This window comes from Balearica regulorum, chromosome 2, assembly GCF_011004875.1.
Source record: "Balearica regulorum gibbericeps isolate bBalReg1 chromosome 2, bBalReg1.pri, whole genome shotgun sequence".
Taxonomy (NCBI): Eukaryota; Metazoa; Chordata; class Aves; order Gruiformes; family Gruidae; genus Balearica; species Balearica regulorum.
This window is the reverse complement of record NC_046185.1, coordinates 157,685,460-157,704,059: the sequence shown is the minus strand read 5'-3', so window position 1 is coordinate 157,704,059 and position 18,600 is coordinate 157,685,460. Positions and strand designations below refer to the sequence as shown.

Genomic DNA, 18,600 nt, shown 5'->3' with positions numbered 1-18,600 from the left:
ATGCTTATATAGGCAATTATTGTTACACTTCAGAACAACAGCAGCAGATAGAGATTAATGTCATTTTATGAAACGAATATAGAGTGCTCTGCTACAGGTTTTCCACTGGAAAATTAGATATGGAAATGGGCATGCTTGTTGGTCAAGTTATCACGTTTCCTGAACGGATATTTTTTTGAGTACTGAGTTTAGGTATGCTAGAAGGCAAAAATGACAAAGATGCCATTAAGATGAACGGGTGAAGGAAGCCAAAGCAGTAGAAAAAAATGGGGAAAAAAGAGACACCTAGAGCAAAAGATCATCAGTGGCAATAGGGAAAATCATATAAGGCTAAAGAGAGAAATAAGATGGAAAAGAAAAAAATCAGTGCTATGGCAGCATCCATCAGGGAATGTAATATTCAGCCAAAAATCTCACTCTTAACTGGAGGCTGAGAATGGTAGGATATGCAGTCTGAAATACTATGAAATCAGAATAATCTGTTTTCTTTCCATACAAAGGTATTCAGCTAAGCTTAGAGCTGAAAATCTCCCTTTAGCAAAGTTCTCAGTAAACACCCCAAGTATGAGAACATTAAATAAAAATTCAGAAATAATTCGTATTCTCATCAGAAACCAAATAAGTCATGCATGTTCTAATTCAATGGCTTTGCCTATAGACTCTGAGTGTCCTTTCCACTACTCTTACAGTTTAGCTTACAGATTTTAGCATTTTTATTATATTTGGATGTTTCTTGATAGTCTCTCGTGTTTGTAAGTTTACTCTATAATGTGTGAAGAACAGTAATTACATGAAGAAGGTCAATGTTGCAGATTTCAGAGTGGTATTTTTTTTTTTTTTTAAATAAATAGAAACCCTCCTAACACTACCACCCATCTGACTTCAATCCATGATACCAGTCCAACAATCAATCACCAGGGGCATTGGACACCCATAATTAGATTATAAAATCATAACTATAGTCATTTTACGTCTGCTTGTATAATTACATCAGCATGCTAATATCCTTTTAATGGTCTCTAATGATGTAATAAGAAATAATGGAATTTATTTGACAGCTACATAACCATTAACAAAACATATTAAGCATAACTATTACTTCCATAAAGATTCAGGCTGTACCCAAAAGTGACAGCTAGCATGTTGGATCTCTTCTTCAACACTTAAATATTTCTAATTATGAATTTCCCAAATCTATTCCCACTCATCCGTTTCACAGGGTGAGTAAAGTTTATGTCAATGCAAACTTGACAACGAACCAACTGCGGAAGTGGACTGAATGCTCTGGGAGCCAAGCCTGAGGCTATACTATGAATTGCAGGCCATCGCTTAAAGTTGGCAGGATTGTGAACAAGAAAAGATAAAATAAGCTGATTACTACCATGCATCAACTAAATAAGAACTAACACCAGAATCGGTAGGAATCCATGGCAAAAGCAATTGTTCACTTACTGAACTCCAAAGCACAGGAAAAAACTAAAAATATAGGGAAGAATAAAAGATATTTGTAGACAAAACTAACTAAAGGTAGTAATGTATTAGTGAAGCAGTACCTTTAAAATTAATTTTTTTTCAAAGAAAAGGACAAGTAACTCTTAATTGAGAATTTAAAGAACTTTAGAAGAACTCACCCTCTCTCCTCAGTTCTTCATACACTATTCCTGTTGAACGCGATGGCTTTGTCTATACTCTCAAATTAGCCCTGTGATTCTCCTTAACATGTCTTTACTCTGAAGTCTTTGCAATGGTCTAAAAAATTCAGGCCTGCATTATTACTTTCTTACCATTCTTGGAGGGAAAAGAGAGAATTGAGAATTTTACACCAAGCTAATACTCAGGTCAGAGTTCAAAGTAGAATTTTTAGAAAACTGAATACCTAAGAAAAAGACTACTTTTAGTTGCCAGTAAAATAAAATAATTTGAATCACCCATGATGCCTTAGGCCAAGTAAAAAGCATATTTCCTGAGAGGTCTCATTCTCACACTTTGATATGTCAGAAGTGGATTAGGAATAACCACGACATCAAGTCTTTTCTGAACCCCCTCTCCGTGATGCCACTCAGAAGCTAACCTGAGCCTTCAAATTCATACAGTTTTCCAATGATGGCTGTGCAGTGATGACAAAGGAACAAATCCAAAAAGTGTTAATTCTTTGCTTGGTGAGACATTTCTCTAAAGCCTCTACTACTGCTATATCTACTGGCCAGCTCCACATTTCTTTAGCATTTCATGGGTTTAACCTGAGTCAAAGCATCGCATTTTCTTGAGTAAAGAAAATTTATTATGGATGAATTCTTCACTAACTTGAGATTTGGGATAATCTTTCACAGATTTTTTGATCTTTTTAAAAGCCAAACACCATGTTTGTGCTGATAGAATGCTTGGTCCTGTTTGCAGTTACTATCATTCAAAACACGCTTTTAAAATCCTGACCATATAATACAAGTACTTTCGGTACAGCCGTATGACTGCATATTAATAGACACAAAATAACCAGCTTCCCTAATGTCACACATTCAAAAAAAGAAAAGGCTGTTCATAGCTAGCTATATCACTGGAGGGATATTTTTCATCAGAGAATGAATCTAGAACCTGCCAATTGCAGTGTTGTTTTGATTTATCAAATGATTAAAAAATAACAAAAAAGCTTTATGTTAACAATTAGAAAAGTAGGTGAAAGTGCTCTTGTACTGTAAATGAATGAAATTAATGAAGCAGAACCCGTCGATTCCAGCAGAGAAATTGTTCCATGGGATTACGCCTTTAAATGTGCAGCAGACTTTATCTGCTAGTATTCAAAGTCAAGGTTGCAAATTCTCTTTACAAGGAAGACCATATAATATTGTCATTTTTTGTAATTTCAAAAATCATTTTTTATAAAAAATACATTTCCTAAAATACAAGCAAAAATACTTTCAGCAATACAAAGAATTATTCTAGCAAACAAAATATGGGAATATTTTCCTTCTGAACAACTAAAGCCAATATGCCTGGTATTTGTCAGATTTCTAAAAAGATTTTCTCACCAGTAATGTATTTCTCCCTACATATACAGTACCAAAAAAGGTAGAATTTTTTTTCCAAATAATAATAAACACTTCCACTAAAGATGAAACATCTTCAGACTATGGCTTAAAACACAGTATTAAACAATGAATGAGATTCGCTGGAACTGAAGGTTAAACCAAAGCTGATGGCAGCACAAGTGAGGCTGAGAAAGATGTTGCACTTCAGCAACCTGACTCCTGGGCCAAAACAAGCAGCCCCAAACCCTCTGAAACATAGGCAGGAACTGGATGCTACCCAGACATCAGCTATTTTCTGTGTGCCAAGATGTGACTTCTTTCCAGCAAGCTGTCAAAAACCTCCCACAGCTGACCCGTCTTTTCCATTACTTTTCTATCAAACTATTTTTATTTTCCATTTTACGAAGGAAGAACTAAGTTTTGTGAAGTAAATGTTCCTACCAAAATGATTTCAGAAAATCCCTGATCTAAAAATTTTTACTGGACATGGCAATTCATAACCTCCTAGTTCAGGAGATTAACATGCAGGGCATTCATAAGTATGAATCATATGAAGAAAAACAGTAGCTCAACATAGCTGAACTCCCTGTGACTTGTTAAATGAGTAGCTGACCAAGCGGCACGACCTAGTGTGCCACGTGCCAGACTCAAAGCCAGGGACTCGAGTTCTTATCCATCTCTGATGTCATTTTCCCCCTCAGCAATGCTGGGTATAACGACCCTTCACAAGACTTTCCTTACCTAGAAACTGTTGAATAAGGTTGGTAATATTTTCACAGCACTCTGAACAGACTATTTTTCCCTACGGAAGCATAGGAAAATTTGTGTCTTTATAATTCTTTCAAAATAATTTGTTCCTCTGTGTAGGGGACATTTAAAGATCATCACGATATTCTTTTTTGTCTCTCACACACTTTCATTACTTTTGGCATTAAAGAGTCGATATTTCCTTGAAAGACAAACTATTCAAAAAAGAATGAGAAATCCAATAAAATAAAAAGGGGGAAATTCCACGTACGTACTTGACATCATCGAAGGCACTCATCTGCAGCTTCAGGAGATCTGCCACTTCCTTTATTAACTCCAAGCCCTGTTCCACGCTCAGGGGGCTGTTGAAAGGGAGCAAGAAAACAGAGCATTACGAAAATGGAACTCATCAATACTTGAGAGGCTAAAAGTCCCAAAAGAGTTATCACTTTGGCCTCTTAGGCTCTGAAAGCCACCACTAACTGTATTCCTGTCACATAGTGATCGTGATATCAAGGGAATTGGGATCAGGTGCTTCTTCAGGCATGATGAATCACCTGAATTTTCCAGCAATAAGACAAACAATAAGGTGTAAATGGAATTGTTAGGAAGTGTAATGGGCCCATGATGCAGCAACCAGTTCATCTCAGTCCTCAATAAAAAATGTAATAAAGTAAAAGGACAGAAAGACAGAAAAGGATTGACGAGACAAGGAGGGAAACAAACAATGAAAGTCAAATTGCAGGCACAGTATAAAATGGACAAGGGAAAAGCATATTTTTAAATTCATTAGTTTTTAAAATGAATCTTCTCCCAGTGAAAGGATACAAAATTATTATGGATTTGAGAGTAAACAATGGAGCAAGGCACACAATCCAGAGGACACTGATTAGATACATAGGATTTAGTTTGGTGTGTGCATGCACTGCTGACAGAACCCACTTTAAATCTTTTTAACCTTTGTCAATGCCACATTTACATTTTTTAATTTAGAAAACAGGTTGCAATCAGGCCTAACACAAGAGGACTGCAATAATTTAAAAAAGCAGTTATCTAGATGCAAAATTTATATTTGCAACAATTTCAGGTTATTACAGTTATTACAACTCTAAAGATGCATTTAAAACATTCTGTCCCTAATGGACAGATCACACCTTGTTTAGTTGTTGTTCAGTACTGCGGAACCAAATACAAAAGTATTAAGGAAGTAAAAAGATAAGGAAATGATATAGCAATGTCCAGTGAGAACAAGAGATACAACATTCTCTGTCTAAATTGTGATTATAGAATTATTCTCAACATTGTTAAAGCCCCAAAGATCATAAAATTAAACCTTACAAGCTTGATACTTATCTAACTTATGCCACGGTAAATCAGCAACAACTTTGATGATACTAACCCAGGGGAAAAAAGGTTCTGTATTTTTTCCTTCAGGATTTACAACAAGTAGAAGAAGGAGGTGTCAAAAAAGTATGTACTGTGAGACATGATCTTTTCAGCTGGACTAAGAGGAAAAAAAGATTTTTTCAAAGCTCTATACCTAGTTTATTATTTCTGCTTCACAGTGAAAGTTTTTGAATCTAATTCTATATCATGGTAATCATTGCCACAATTTTATTTATTGTCTGCAGTGAACACTGTTTGCTTATTATTTATTTATTTATTTATTGCACTGGGTTCTGCATACGCTGCCCTAAAGGCACCTCTATTTAAATAATGGGATGTCTCATGTGGATCTCAGTTAGGATGGAATTGCCTAGCCTCCCTTCACGTTACTAACCCAAAATGCTCAGGAGACCTCCTGTCACACAAGCAGAGGTAGCCCCTCAAGGCACCAGATAAATTTAGGGGCTTTCTAGATGTCTAAGACAGAAATGTTCTTGTGTGAAAGTAACAAAAGAATCTGATTGTTTCTGTAAGGAAAAAAATGTAGTATAGATTATTCATAAAATCCCTATATTTCAAGGACTGACAGTGGGTAGAAATGTGATTATTCCCATCACTATGAAAGCAGATTGTCATAGTGACTCAGGGGCTTATGTGTTAATTAAATCTTTTCTCCCAAAGATGTTGGCTTAAATTTTATGGAAATGATTGGTGTCAGCAAGTGGGCTTTTACTGTAATAGCAAGTCTATGCAGCGGCACAGGCAAAGTCTGCTGCGTACATTGGTGTCATTATTTACCAAGGGAGTCTCATTTGTAAAAGCTCAACCTCCTACTCCCTGCTTAGCCCTCCTCCCCTGAAAAAGCATTCTCCAACTTCAAAAACAAGGTATGCTGCTGCAAGCCAATGCAGGAACAGTAATGCGGGATGTAATCAGAGCATTTGAATGCTGGAGACAAAATGGGAGAGAAAATGGTCTGAAAGACCATTCTTTTGCAAGCCTGAGCATCCAGGAGTGGTCTTAGCAACTCTCATCGGATACCAAACTAAAACACACAGGTTCACAAACAGGAAAGCTGCAGACCCTGGGCCCTTTGGTACCAGCGCTATTATTGATCTCACTAGCACATCTGATGATTCACATTAAGAATGATTAAGTTATATCACGATATTTTCCAATATAAGTTTTCCAGCTTCTTAGCATTGATACATACTAGTACTGTTTATTACAGTTCTGTGACGGTTGTACTGTAGGAGAGTTGAATATTGAAAACCTTTCTCTAAAAACGCCAGAACATCATTCCCCACACTCTGTTTCTGCTTTGCTTTTCGGTAGCGTTGCTCAGCGTTGCATGGTTCGTACTTGTACAGCGATTGCCTTCAGCTTTGTTTACACAGAGAGAGTACACCGTTCCCACCAGCACGGTGTTAAGCAAACTAGCCTACACTGCAACAGCACCATACACACACATCACCCATCTGATTTCAGGTTTATACAAGGACTGTTCCCAGAAGACAACTTGCAAACATCACCTATCCTCCTGCCCGTGGTCCTCCCACACATCCCCAATGCAAGCACACAGTACTCGTGGAACAGCCGCTGTTTGCGATCTTTCACATACTATGCTTGGTTTTCAGCTTGCTTGATTCAGTCTTACATGGGAAGAAGTTTCTGTATTATGGTGTGTTTTTTGGGTTTTTTTTTAAATGAATATGATTCATCTATTGATTGTGAGGGTTCAACAACTACGGAATTAATTCAAAGGAAAGTGTTACATAGATTACAAGAGACAAAAAATAGTGGTTCAGATAAGGACCAAATAGTGAAATACTCCAGACAGAAATTGTAACAGCAGAAAGAAGACTCTTTAGACAGCTCTGATGATGAAACTATTTTATCAAAGCCAAAGAGTTGGAGGAAAGCTAAGGGTGGGGATAAGGTTCTCATTAATTTATCTGAGTGCCAAGATGGTCATTTCAGTTCCCTACAGTGGGGGAGGAGAAAGGGGTGTCCCTTTTTGGTGACAGTTCTTGCTAGGTCCAATTCACTCGGAGCAGCACAGCACAGAGTGAGTCTCTGGGCTATGGCCCCTCGGTTGCCAGACATGCTACAACACAGGTCCAACCCAAGTGTGCTTTCAGGAGCCTGGGATAAGACATTTCAGTACACCAGTAAAGGTGAACCCTTAAAAGAGAAATCAAAACTTATATAGGCCTCAGAGATACAAAGCATGTACTGGAAAAGAGCAACAAAAGGCCTACCCATGGATGCTATTTACGCTTTGCAGGTTCTCTTAAGGTTGGCTCACCCTTCTTCTGCCAAAGAAAATTAATAACTCCTGCAGTGTCTTTAACAGTCCTTCTTGATATTACCACTCCATTTTTTGATTAACTTGAAGGTTTCTGATCACCTTTGATCTAGAATTTGGTCTTAGGAAGAATAAACTGTTGGATGGCATAACACCTTTTTGCAGATGACATAGCTGTTGCCGGCTGAGATACTGAGATAGTGCTAACTTTGGGCTTCCTCTCATTTCATTTTCAGTAGATCTCTCTTTTGCATCTTCCTTCAAGTTAACTGTGCTAAGATAGGATAATAGCAGCTAAACCAAAATGTGATACATCTCATAGTTTAAAATAATTCTTTTGGAGTCCTTTTTAGGTTTAAAGCCCCAGTTCTCTACAGCTTGGAAGATGAAAAGAGAGTCAGAAGGTATAGAAAATTCATGTAACTTTCTTCCATTGCATTATCTTCTAAAGCCATCTCTATCTGTGAGTGCTAGCCTAAATATTATTTTTCAGTTGATGGATTCAGACCGTACTGAACCAGTAGCAGAACTCTGTCTAACTCAGATGCCAATCTCTATCTCATATTATTTGTAGAATATACTTTTTTTGACAGGTTAATGACAATGAAAAAATAAATGGAGAATGAAATATAAATATTTCTTTTGAGGTGTATGTAGATATACATAGTTTTAAAGTCAGGCAGAGTGTCATCTGCAAAATATTTCACTGCTGCTTTTGTTTAATCTCATTTTTCAGGGCACTTTTGCACTAAACTAGCTATACCTCCTGGAGCATATAGCTTATAACCCTGCTAAAAATAGCCAATGTTATATGGTAGTACTACAGTATCCCTTCAGATGAAATGACTCCCCAGTTCAGTGCAAGACTCTGATGTCATGATTTAACATCATGACATAATCATGAAAGCTTCCCTATCTATTTTAACCATGTGAAAAATAAATAGTCCAATCCATACCTCCTTGTCTGAGCTAAAATAATCATGAGCTAATCAGCTGCCTATAACTTCATCAGGAGTTTTGTCTAACAAAACAAACAAACAAACAAACAAAAAACCCTCAAACAAACAAACAAATAAAAAAACAAAACAAAACAAAAAGCAGATCTAAGCTATAAAGCTATTTCATTTAGAGATAAATTTGAAATGAAAGTACAGGAATAAATATCTCTTAACTTTAATGTAAACTGCTGAGCACTTCTGAAAATTAGTGTAATCCATTTAAATGCTCAGGAGCAGATTTGGGTGTCCAGCTTTCTGTAATTGTTTGTTAAAATGTTTCCACAAAGTGTCCTGGACATTGAATACAGGAAAATTAGATTGCCTGGTGAAAATAATATTCTGTATCTTCCAATATCTAAATCCCTCACAGTGAGGGAGCCGAAAACAGAAATATTTTAAGGAACAATCCTTACATTTAAATTACATCCTTACATTTAAATTACAGAGGTAATTTAAATAATAGAACATTGGATTATAATCTTCCTCTGCTATTGTCTATTAAAGATTTAACTTTTCACTTACTCAGTTTACAAGAAAAATACAGCGATGAGGAATAATTTCTAAAATCTGTTTCCAGAAAGTCGTCACAACTTAGAACAATCACATTAAGTGATTTTCTTCTCAGTCACTGCTACAAAATGTATAGAATTTGCTAGCCATTTTTTAAAATCTGTCTATACAATCCCACTGTCTTCAGTGGTTTTATACATAAGTGAGAGAATATCCATTGCTGAATGAATTATGAATAAGGAACAGAATATGTCTTCATCTGGAAGAGGCCTATCATTGCCCTCAATTTTACCATCTTTAAAATGAAGACAATGATACCAAGTTTCTTTGTCAGATGCCTAGTATTGTTATATAAAATACTATTATTATTTGACTTGCATACCTTCTAGATCTAAGAATAGAAAAAGCAGAACTATTGGCTGTCCCTAAAGGCTATATATATATTTCTCCCTACCAAATATGGAGAAGATGCTGTAGTCGTAAAGATCATACAAACCGAAAATTAACTTTTAGTTATAATAAAAACTTCCCTTATTCCCCGACCAAATGTTGTTCCAAACTTCTTCAGCACAGAGGATATGACTGGGTTTAGAGCACCTGGATCCAGGTGAAGATAACTTCTCCCTCACTGGTAAGTTAGTAGTCTTGCTAAATGCCTGCTGTTGGCAAACGGAGTAGGAGGCAAGAGTCTTATGGAGCAGACATGCCTCATGAGTGGCCAATTAGACCATTCCAACAAAAGTAGTGCTGAATATTGGATGCTGATCTCAAGACCAGTTCAGCTTCATGCTGCAATTATCCAAACAATGCTACAAATGAATGCCACATTTCCAAGAAATTCCCAAGATAAACTACAAATCTGATGAGTTAGAACAATCACTTTGAATAATGGATTGTCTATTTTTGACCTGGACCTAATGATTTATGCATTCATAGTTCAAAGGTTCCCCTTCTGGTTAAAGAACAAGAAGGAAACATGTAAATGAAGGAACAGGAGGAGTTCTGCGGGGAGCAATGCTGGCAGCATGGTCAGCTCTGCTTTCCGAGTTAAGTGGAGCTCAAACTCTAATAAAAGCCAGTGGGCAATGTCAAAGGGAACAAGAGGAAAACCAGAAGTAAACAATGATGAAAACTATATGTTCTGTATTTCCCAACATGCCTGTCAAAACAATCCCATAAATTGATCCATTTTGGTAGTGAAAAATTGGATCCAGTTATACAGATGGCTTGATTGCTAGCATTTGCCAAGCCTGCTCCCAGCCCAAGGAGAGCAACATGTAGCTCAATGTTACGCTGAGGTTATGTCAGTCTCCCAAGCAGTTGCTCTCATTTGCTTTTCCTCCTCCCAATTGCCAAGTGTCTTCGGAAACCCACTTACTGAACTCTGAAATGCTCCCTTAGTGCCGTCATTCAAATTATGTATTGTCTTTACCAGACTGTACCTAGTGCCCTTCCAATACTCTGTTTAGCAATTGTAATGCAGCACTATAATGGACATCCAGTCAGCCCTGTCAGATTAGTTCAATTGAATCATTTTCTGCAAAAATGAAGAATAATCTACAGTACAGAAATAGGCTTGACATTGGGAATTGCACTCCTTAAACCTAAATGTCAGTCTAATCTCCAGTGAAATCTTAAGTAAGGTAGGGTTCAATCCACCTAAAATTTGCTTAAATTGGGACACAGGCAATGAAGGCCAGTTTCCCCATTTTTAAGAGTGCTGAGCAATGCACTAAAATTGTGAGGCATTTCTCTACAGCCTGAAAGCCTCCTGAGTGCTTAAATACAGTCCTCCTGACAGTATCAGAAAGTGCATTTTCTGGGGAGGTAAATGCCACTCACACTCAGGCTCTCTTCTGCTATCCAAACTGAAGCACAGTGGCATCTCCACACCACCTGTTTTCCCTGGAGACGGTTCAAAAGTTTGGCTACACTGGTCTTCAGCTTGAATAGTATTGAATCCACATCTCAACCAGAGGAAGGCAGAACCCGAATCCAGCACCTAGGACTTTTGGGGAGGAGATATTTTTTTATTTAGACTAATGTTTACTTCAAAAACACTTTCAGTATTCACTAATGTAAAATGCACGCATGCTCAAAAACTAAGTTTGGACCAGCAGTCTTCCTTCCTCCCGAGTGCTGCAAGTTAAGAGTCATGTTCTCTCTTGCATATTGTCTATCTTCCTCTGTTGCTTTTATGCCTGAAGATGAACCACTGGGCCATCAAGAGGATGACGGACAGTGCTATCACTCTGGGATGGTACCTAGAGCACTCTCCTAGGATGTGGGAGTTAAAACTGCTCAGACTAACTTCAGTAAGATCTCTTCCATCTCCTGCTTCACTTTCTAACCCCTGCAGTAAAAAGCAGAAGACAGGCAGAAGATACTACACATGGTGCCTTTCAGCAGAGGAGCACTAGACACACTCAATCCCAGAATATCCTACTTGTTTGGTATGTGTAAGTGAAACAAGGAGATACCTTGCAGTCTGGGCTGCCTTCTGGAGTCTCCAAAAGTCCCTTGTAATCAGTGGAGGAAAGGAGAAAGAAGGTGCCTAACTCCCTGTGTGGGTACATCTTCACTTGTCTCTTGGGGAGCTCAATGATGCCAAATGAAGTGGATGACATCCCCATCCTTGGTGAAGATGTGCAGCACCCAGCAGCTCTAAGTTTGGCACCTAAATGAGGCAGTCTGAGTTTCACCTTAAACTCTGAAATAACCACATTTCAGCTTTAAACCTAGAAATGTGCCTGAAAGGGAAAATGTATTAACCACATGGATAACAAGACCCAGCGCTCTTGAAAATAGAAGCTGAATGGACTAAATCTGTTGAAGAATTTAATTTTAGTAACCAACTTTTATTAATCAGTGAGAGGTACATGCAGATTACACCCTGCAGGTGAAAGTGTTGGGTTAGAACCTTAAGATTCTTTCTGAGTTGGCTCTTTACCCCACAGATCCACATGTTAGCAAAAGTAATCTACTAGAAGACCTAGTCTGACAATTGCCTGCATGAGTTCACTGAAGATCAGTGTCTTCTAGTGGTGGTATTTTACTCTAGAAGCTAATCTAAGCCTTGAGCTGACAAAGCCAACTTTGCTGGTCCTCCCTAACTCTGTATTTGTTTTGAGTGTTTATACCTAAAATTTTTTAACAGTCATCCACTTAGTAGGCACACATAGGAGCTTCTTTCATGTTGAAGATTTTCTTTTTTTTTTTTTTAGTACTGCTCTTAGATATATTATTTTCCTCTAGTTTTTTTAAACACTGAATTTTAAGAAAGATGCATTCCATAGTTTAAAAGAAATATTTAAGAAAGTTCCACCTGGCTATTTTTCAATAATGTCTCTGTGCCTTGACATCAAATTGGCTTCCCCTCATTGACAAGGCAACAGTCTATAACAGTATCACTTTCTTAATGTGCAGCACAGTCTCCTTAGTACTGTAGATAAAAAGCTAAACCTTAAAAAAGCATAATCAAAGTTCAGAAATATGGGTCTGGAATACCATATGGAATGCTTTAGAGAGTCAAATAAAGAGGTCAACTTTAGGATGAACAAGGCTGAGGAGTAGTTTTCTCTAGCTGCTAAAACCATTTGGCAGCAGCATGGGCATCGACCAGACTGCAGGCAAACTCCCTGCTGATGGGGAGGTGGGGGGAGCAGCCCGGCCAGCTCCAGCACAAGCTGCCATCCTCCCTCCATGCCTGGAAAAGAGCAGGTATATTTGTCACAGGGTTCAGGCTAAGCAATGAGACCCTGAGGTGTATGGAGGTGTTGCAAAGCTTCTTTAAAATGGCTTACAGATATGCTAGGAACAGCCTGTTTGCTTATTATTAGCTCTAACGAATGAAAAAGATTAAATCCAGTAGAGGGGATCTCTTTGAACAGGTGATAGTAGCTTCAGCACTTTTAACCACCCAGCTTCATGGGCCAGTCTCAGGCCTGATTCCTTTCACACCGTATCTCCACTCTCACTGCATTGCCTGCCAAGGAGAAGCGGAAGAGCTGGAATGCCAGGACTTGAGCGCTGCCTCTCCGTTGGCAAGGGGCTGGCGCATACCAGCTATGACTGCTCTGCCTGCTAAAAGCAGTCAAGAGAAAAGGGTAAAGAGGGGGAAAGCAATTTCCAGTTCCTGCTGCTGGGATCAAGGAGGAGTGAGAAGAGCAATTGCTGAAGGGAGCACATCCCCAGCAGTACAGACTAACCCCAGACCTTGAGTCAGTTCTCAGCAGTAGTCACCCGCAGAAGACTGGAGGTTATTTTAAACCATCTCAGACATGCTACTGCCTGATTTTCTTAAGCCAGCAGTAAATAAGGAGAGTCCAAAAATAAGACTTAAGAAATAAAATAAAATCCGAGATAATTCTAGAAAAGTTCTGAAGGAGGGCAAGAGAAGTGGTTAGCTGAGATACATCTCTGTAAGGACTACTGAAGGAACAGTCTGCTCTGGGAAAAACAGTGCTGTGACAGACAAAAACCAATAGTTCTTTAATTTTTTTTTGGTCTTGTATTCACACTGCTGAAAATCAAGAAAGATGTTAAAAAAGTAATTAAGCAGTTAAGTTTCCCTGAGGAAAAACTTAAAAGGTGTGGGGGTTGCTATGAAATTGCCAGTATTCAGGCAGCTGCCCAAAGCCCGGTCAAAAAGTAGCAAAACATCCATGTTCTATCCCCAGAGTACTAGGGACACCTGACCAAATAAATGAGAATATTACACACAAAAAGACCACATTCTAACTGATTCAGTATCAGACTCCAGTGGTCAGATACAAGAAGGGTGCCTTCTTATCCTTACATGAACTTCATGAAACACATGAACTTTGTGTTTCTAGATTGGGGCGACAATCTGAGCCGTGCACTCTATTTCCACACGCACCCCCTGCACTCCAGCCTAGGCAAAGGACAGACAGAGATCAGAAATCAGTCCCTTGTGCCTCATACCCAGAAGCAAGAATACTCCTTCTGAAAATAAATAAATAAGATTAATGTATAATTCTACAACAATTAGTTAATGTGATTATGTATATGCTAATTATTTATAAAAATCTCTCTCTTTTAAAAAATCTCCTGCTGAACTCTTGACCTCAGTGATATATATTAGACTAGCTTCTGTTTTAGAAATACATGGCAGGGAAATGGGGCACCTACTTCAGGATTTGCATGCCTTCTCTTAAATTTTGAAGTCTGAAAATACATGCTACCATACCAAGGGCAGGATTCATATATCTAAACACAACAAATCTTTTCTTCGAAATTTTCCACAGCCTCGGAGCCCAGACCATGAGGAGTTTTCAGAATATCTTTTCTTTTTTTTTTTTTTTCTTCCCCAAAAGGACTATTTTTGTTAATGTCTATATTCTGTCACACTTATTCCAGCTGAATTTCATCTACCATTGTGCTTCTTAATCCCTCAATGTATTTAAATCCATCTGGAATTTTTCTAAATCCTCCATAGTTCTTCCTAACAGAGACAATTTGCCCATGGGGTACCACTAATCTCTCTACACGCTGAGAAGCAGCAGTTCATGACGAATCTTTCTCTCCTATCTCATAACCAGTTCTTAATCTGCAGTGACACCCTGGCCCTTGCTCTGTGACTCACTCTCCTTAAAATCAGTATGAAGAGCATCCCATTTATCTCCTGTTGATTTGAAGGGTAGGTACAACTTGCGGTTTTGCTGCAACAGCAGCTTGTCTCCTGGAAGAGTCTGATGTATCTCATCAGAAGGTGCTTCACTCCTGAGGGTCTTCCAGGCGTGGTGGTGCTGTGAAGGAGAAGAGAGGGTCCCTGACACTGCCTCCTGGCCAAGGCTCAGGGGCCTTCAGATATAAATAGCTAAGATTTAAAATATGAATAGTAGCTTATCATTGATATGGTCTCAGAGTCTGTGATCACAGCACTTCTTCAGCTCAGAAAAGCTGAAAACAATACGAGGAAAGCTTTTATTTAAAGGACACAGGGTTTTTTTTTTTTTTTCCTTTTCTCTTTACTCGTATTTATTTATTTATTTTTCCTGCTAAGATTAGTAAATATTTTAACAAGCAACATAATGGGAAACTCAATTACTGAAGTATGAAATAGAAGGATGTGAATCTCTTTGTGTGCAAATGTCAGTAGTAACTGAACTATGGAAGAGCTGCTGATACCATCAAAATAAACAGACATAGCTTTAGCAAGGTTCCTCAAGAGATTTTCACTCCCCTCTTCCCACTGTCTCCTGTAATTTGGCTTCACGGTACTTTCTAGTACACCAACACCACTCTTCTCTGACCTGAAAGGTCACTTACCAAACCTGGCTGATTTAGCTGCCAGCTACCAACATCTGAATCACGCACCCTGCAATCCGGAGCGAAGACGTCGCATTTGTCTGAGGAAGGAATAAATGGTGTATGGTGCCAGCTACACGTGCCCCATGGAAGGAGTAAGTGCTCCTGCCACCTTAGGTAGCATACGGCACGTCAGAGAAGACATAGTAACACAGTGACATGACTCTCCCATTCTCATCAGGTTGGCAACGACCAGTAGCAAGCTATTGAATCTTCTTCAACTCCTACTTCTCTTTTACTAGACACAAGGAAAGTCTCACTCATCACAAGAGAGATGCATATTATCCATACAATGGAGACATTAGAGAAGTTTGCTTCAGGTCACAGAGGAGGTAAGTGGCATAGCAAGGACTACTGGGAATGTTTTAATATCAAAGTAATTTATAGTGTTTCCATTAAATTCTTGCTGAGCCTACCAAGCCTAAAAAAAACATTTAGATGCCAAAATTGCATTTATTTCTCTTGTCTGAAAGTGCCCCCGAGAATAACTCATCCGATAATCTATAATGAAAGTCCTGGGCACTGATGCTTCAAGTCCATGGCGTTACAACAGCCTTCCTTGTCTGTCTGAGTTTGAGTCTTTTGTACGTGTTTCAGTGTAGTTTCATACATCTTGAAGCCCACATCCCCAGTAAAGACTTAGAGAAGGAATGTAGTTCAGCACTAAATGGATTTAATTTGGTTTGAACGTGGTCTGTGCCTTAAATTGAGTTTAAATAATGATTATTTTTTTTAAATGGTTCACATTTATTCAGGATTCGTGAAAGCAACCAAATAACTTCTGGGCACAAAGCTACTCACCGGATTGTTTGAGAGCTGCCTGACTTCACAGCACTGTCACTGTAATCATTTTAAGGACACTGCAATTTTATTGCATTGGAGTCCAGTTTCATTTTTCTATGCTTGTTTCCTCAAAGGCTTTATTAGCCATAAAACCTTTTTAAGCTTACTTATGTTTTGACAGCTCAGCAAATTCCCACTTTCCGTAATTTTTTCCCTCTTTTCCCAGTAAGTGTGAATTTAAACCTCTTAATACAGCCAGATTCAAGTCCAGACCAATTTGTAACACAGATGACACTTGGTAAAAATCAATGGCAGTGGTCAGGCTATGAAGGTCAGAGGAGATAACGACATCATGGAAACATGAGAGTGATATAGAGAAGTCGAGAAGGATCAGCTCTCTAGAGTTATAATGGAAGTGTGACACTGTGCCAGCCTGTACTTGCATTACTTCAAACACACAGTGCCTCCAGCTGTGTTAATAGCAACAAATTCATACAGATGCTTTGTCCCTAGCAGAAGCATGGAAATACTAGCAATAATCAGTGCTGTAATTGTGATATCCTCCTTTCTGAGACTGAAGTGGACCCCACCAGAGTACTCCCTAATGCCTTTTAAGCTGAATGTTAGAAACAGCGCTGGAGTCCACCTGCCACGAACCCCGACTCTGATGCAAAAAAGCCTTGAAAATACAAAGCTGTTCTTTCACATCAAATTAGTCCTTCATAGAAGTAATTAAGAAATGAGATTGAAGACAACTGATGATACACATTTTAATGCACTTCCGACTTTTCATTCTTTCCCTTCCTTCATATCTTCCTTCTTCCTTCAAGGCAGCTTAAAGCCTGGACCAATTTATAATGCAAATTGTTTAAATTAAAAATGACAAAGAATATCCAACAACCTAGTGTTAAAAGAAAGAAGTTAAAGAAACACAAAAATTTCTGTAAGAGATCCAAACTTTAAAGGTTTTAAACCTGACTTTTTATAAAAAACATTTTCCACGCTATTAAGAAACTAACTCTAATTTTATTTCTATAGCAGATATACCTAGTCTTTAGATTGTGGCATACCTTCTTCAAACAATTGCCAGTGGAAAGCCAGAATATCTATTTGAAAGAAAAATCAAAATATTTTCTCTGTTCCAATTTATTCTCTCCGTTCTGAATGAGTCCTCACTGACTTTCTACTTATAAAAATTCATTTGTGTGAAATAATGATTTAGAGTGAAATTAAAATTATTCATTCTAATTTGTAGTGGTCAAGCGTTTACATTGTGTACGTGTTATTCGAGTTAAGAAATTGCAAAAAATTTTCAGGCATGAAAATTAAATGGTGGCATTTTTATATCTAAGCTTCCCAGGACTGGACAGAACAGCACTGATGAAAAGTACTGGTAGATAATAAACTGCATTATGATTCAGTTTGCTGCATTTCCAGGAATCCTGATTTTTGGCTTTCTCCTTCTCACTCATTTCAAAAGCTTAAAATTCATCACTCTTTTATAATGAACTACATGGTAATTACCTGAAAAACACTGTGATACACCTAAAGTATTGACCGTATGGTATTGTGAGATATTGCAGCATCTCAGAGGTTTAATGACTACCACTGTTTATAAAAACAAAGCACAGCTCACAGCCCCACCCCTAGTTCCTGGATAAGTAATGTGCAGCCTCAGCAACTCAAGGTCTGTAGCCTGGAGACAGCAGAGTAACCTGAACCTGCTCACAGAGCGGTTGTGGAGTACCTGCATCCGCTGCTCTCCTGAAAGACCCGACAAAGGGATGCTGATGCAGCACTGAAGGCATGGAAAGACAGAGGTGGGATGCCTGGGAGTGTCTGTTCTGGGAAACTAGGCCAACAGCCACATCTGTTCAGCTACGTGGAGAGATACAAATGTGAGCTAGTCCTTGGGGCACTGCTGGGGACTCCAGGCGCACTCCTACAATTACCCATTGCCTTGCATCAATTCAAGTGACCGGAGTGATTCCTTGCCGTTACCGTTGCTAGTGTGACGGATTGGCTGGTCACCGGCTACATCAATTCAAAGTTTTGCTCTGGATGTTCCTCTAGAAGTAAAAATGCAGAGCTAGTCCTGATAGAAAGCAGAGGAAAACATCTGGGGAAGTGAAGTCTTAAAAGGAGGGAAAGATGGACCCTTGGAAGCAAACTTCTCTTGTAAAATGATCTACATCAGCAGGTGAGAATCATATTCCAGGATAATATATTTCAACAGATTTTGGAAACACAAAAGCTAAGGGAAACAGAAGTACAACAGACAATCATCTTATCCCTGCACATACAACAGATAAGAAGAAATTCAAAATATTCAAAGCTGAACTCTCCTATTGAAATAAAAATACAATAAATATTGTTCTCTATGGCAAAGCTACAGTAACTGCTGTTTTCCTCTTATTTTCTTGTTCAAGAATAAGATGTACGAAATACCATTTTCCTATGGGATATATAATATCAGAATTAAGGCGCTGAAGCAATAATGTGGGGGATACGA

At 38.4% G+C, this 18,600-nt stretch overlaps 1 protein-coding gene across 3 annotated transcripts in view; it reads right to left on the bottom strand.

Annotated features, from left to right (window-relative positions):
- The window catches only part of PTPRN2 (protein tyrosine phosphatase receptor type N2), a 674,941-nt gene that overhangs the window by 376,058 nt on the left and 280,283 nt on the right, over positions 1-18,600 (bottom strand). For all 3 annotated transcript variants that reach the window (XM_075746622.1, XM_075746624.1, XM_075746623.1), the window contains exon 10: positions 4,049-4,135. In XM_075746622.1, coding sequence (XP_075602737.1) covers positions 4,049-4,135 — 87 coding nt within the window. The remainder of the gene's footprint in view (positions 1-4,048; positions 4,136-18,600) is intronic.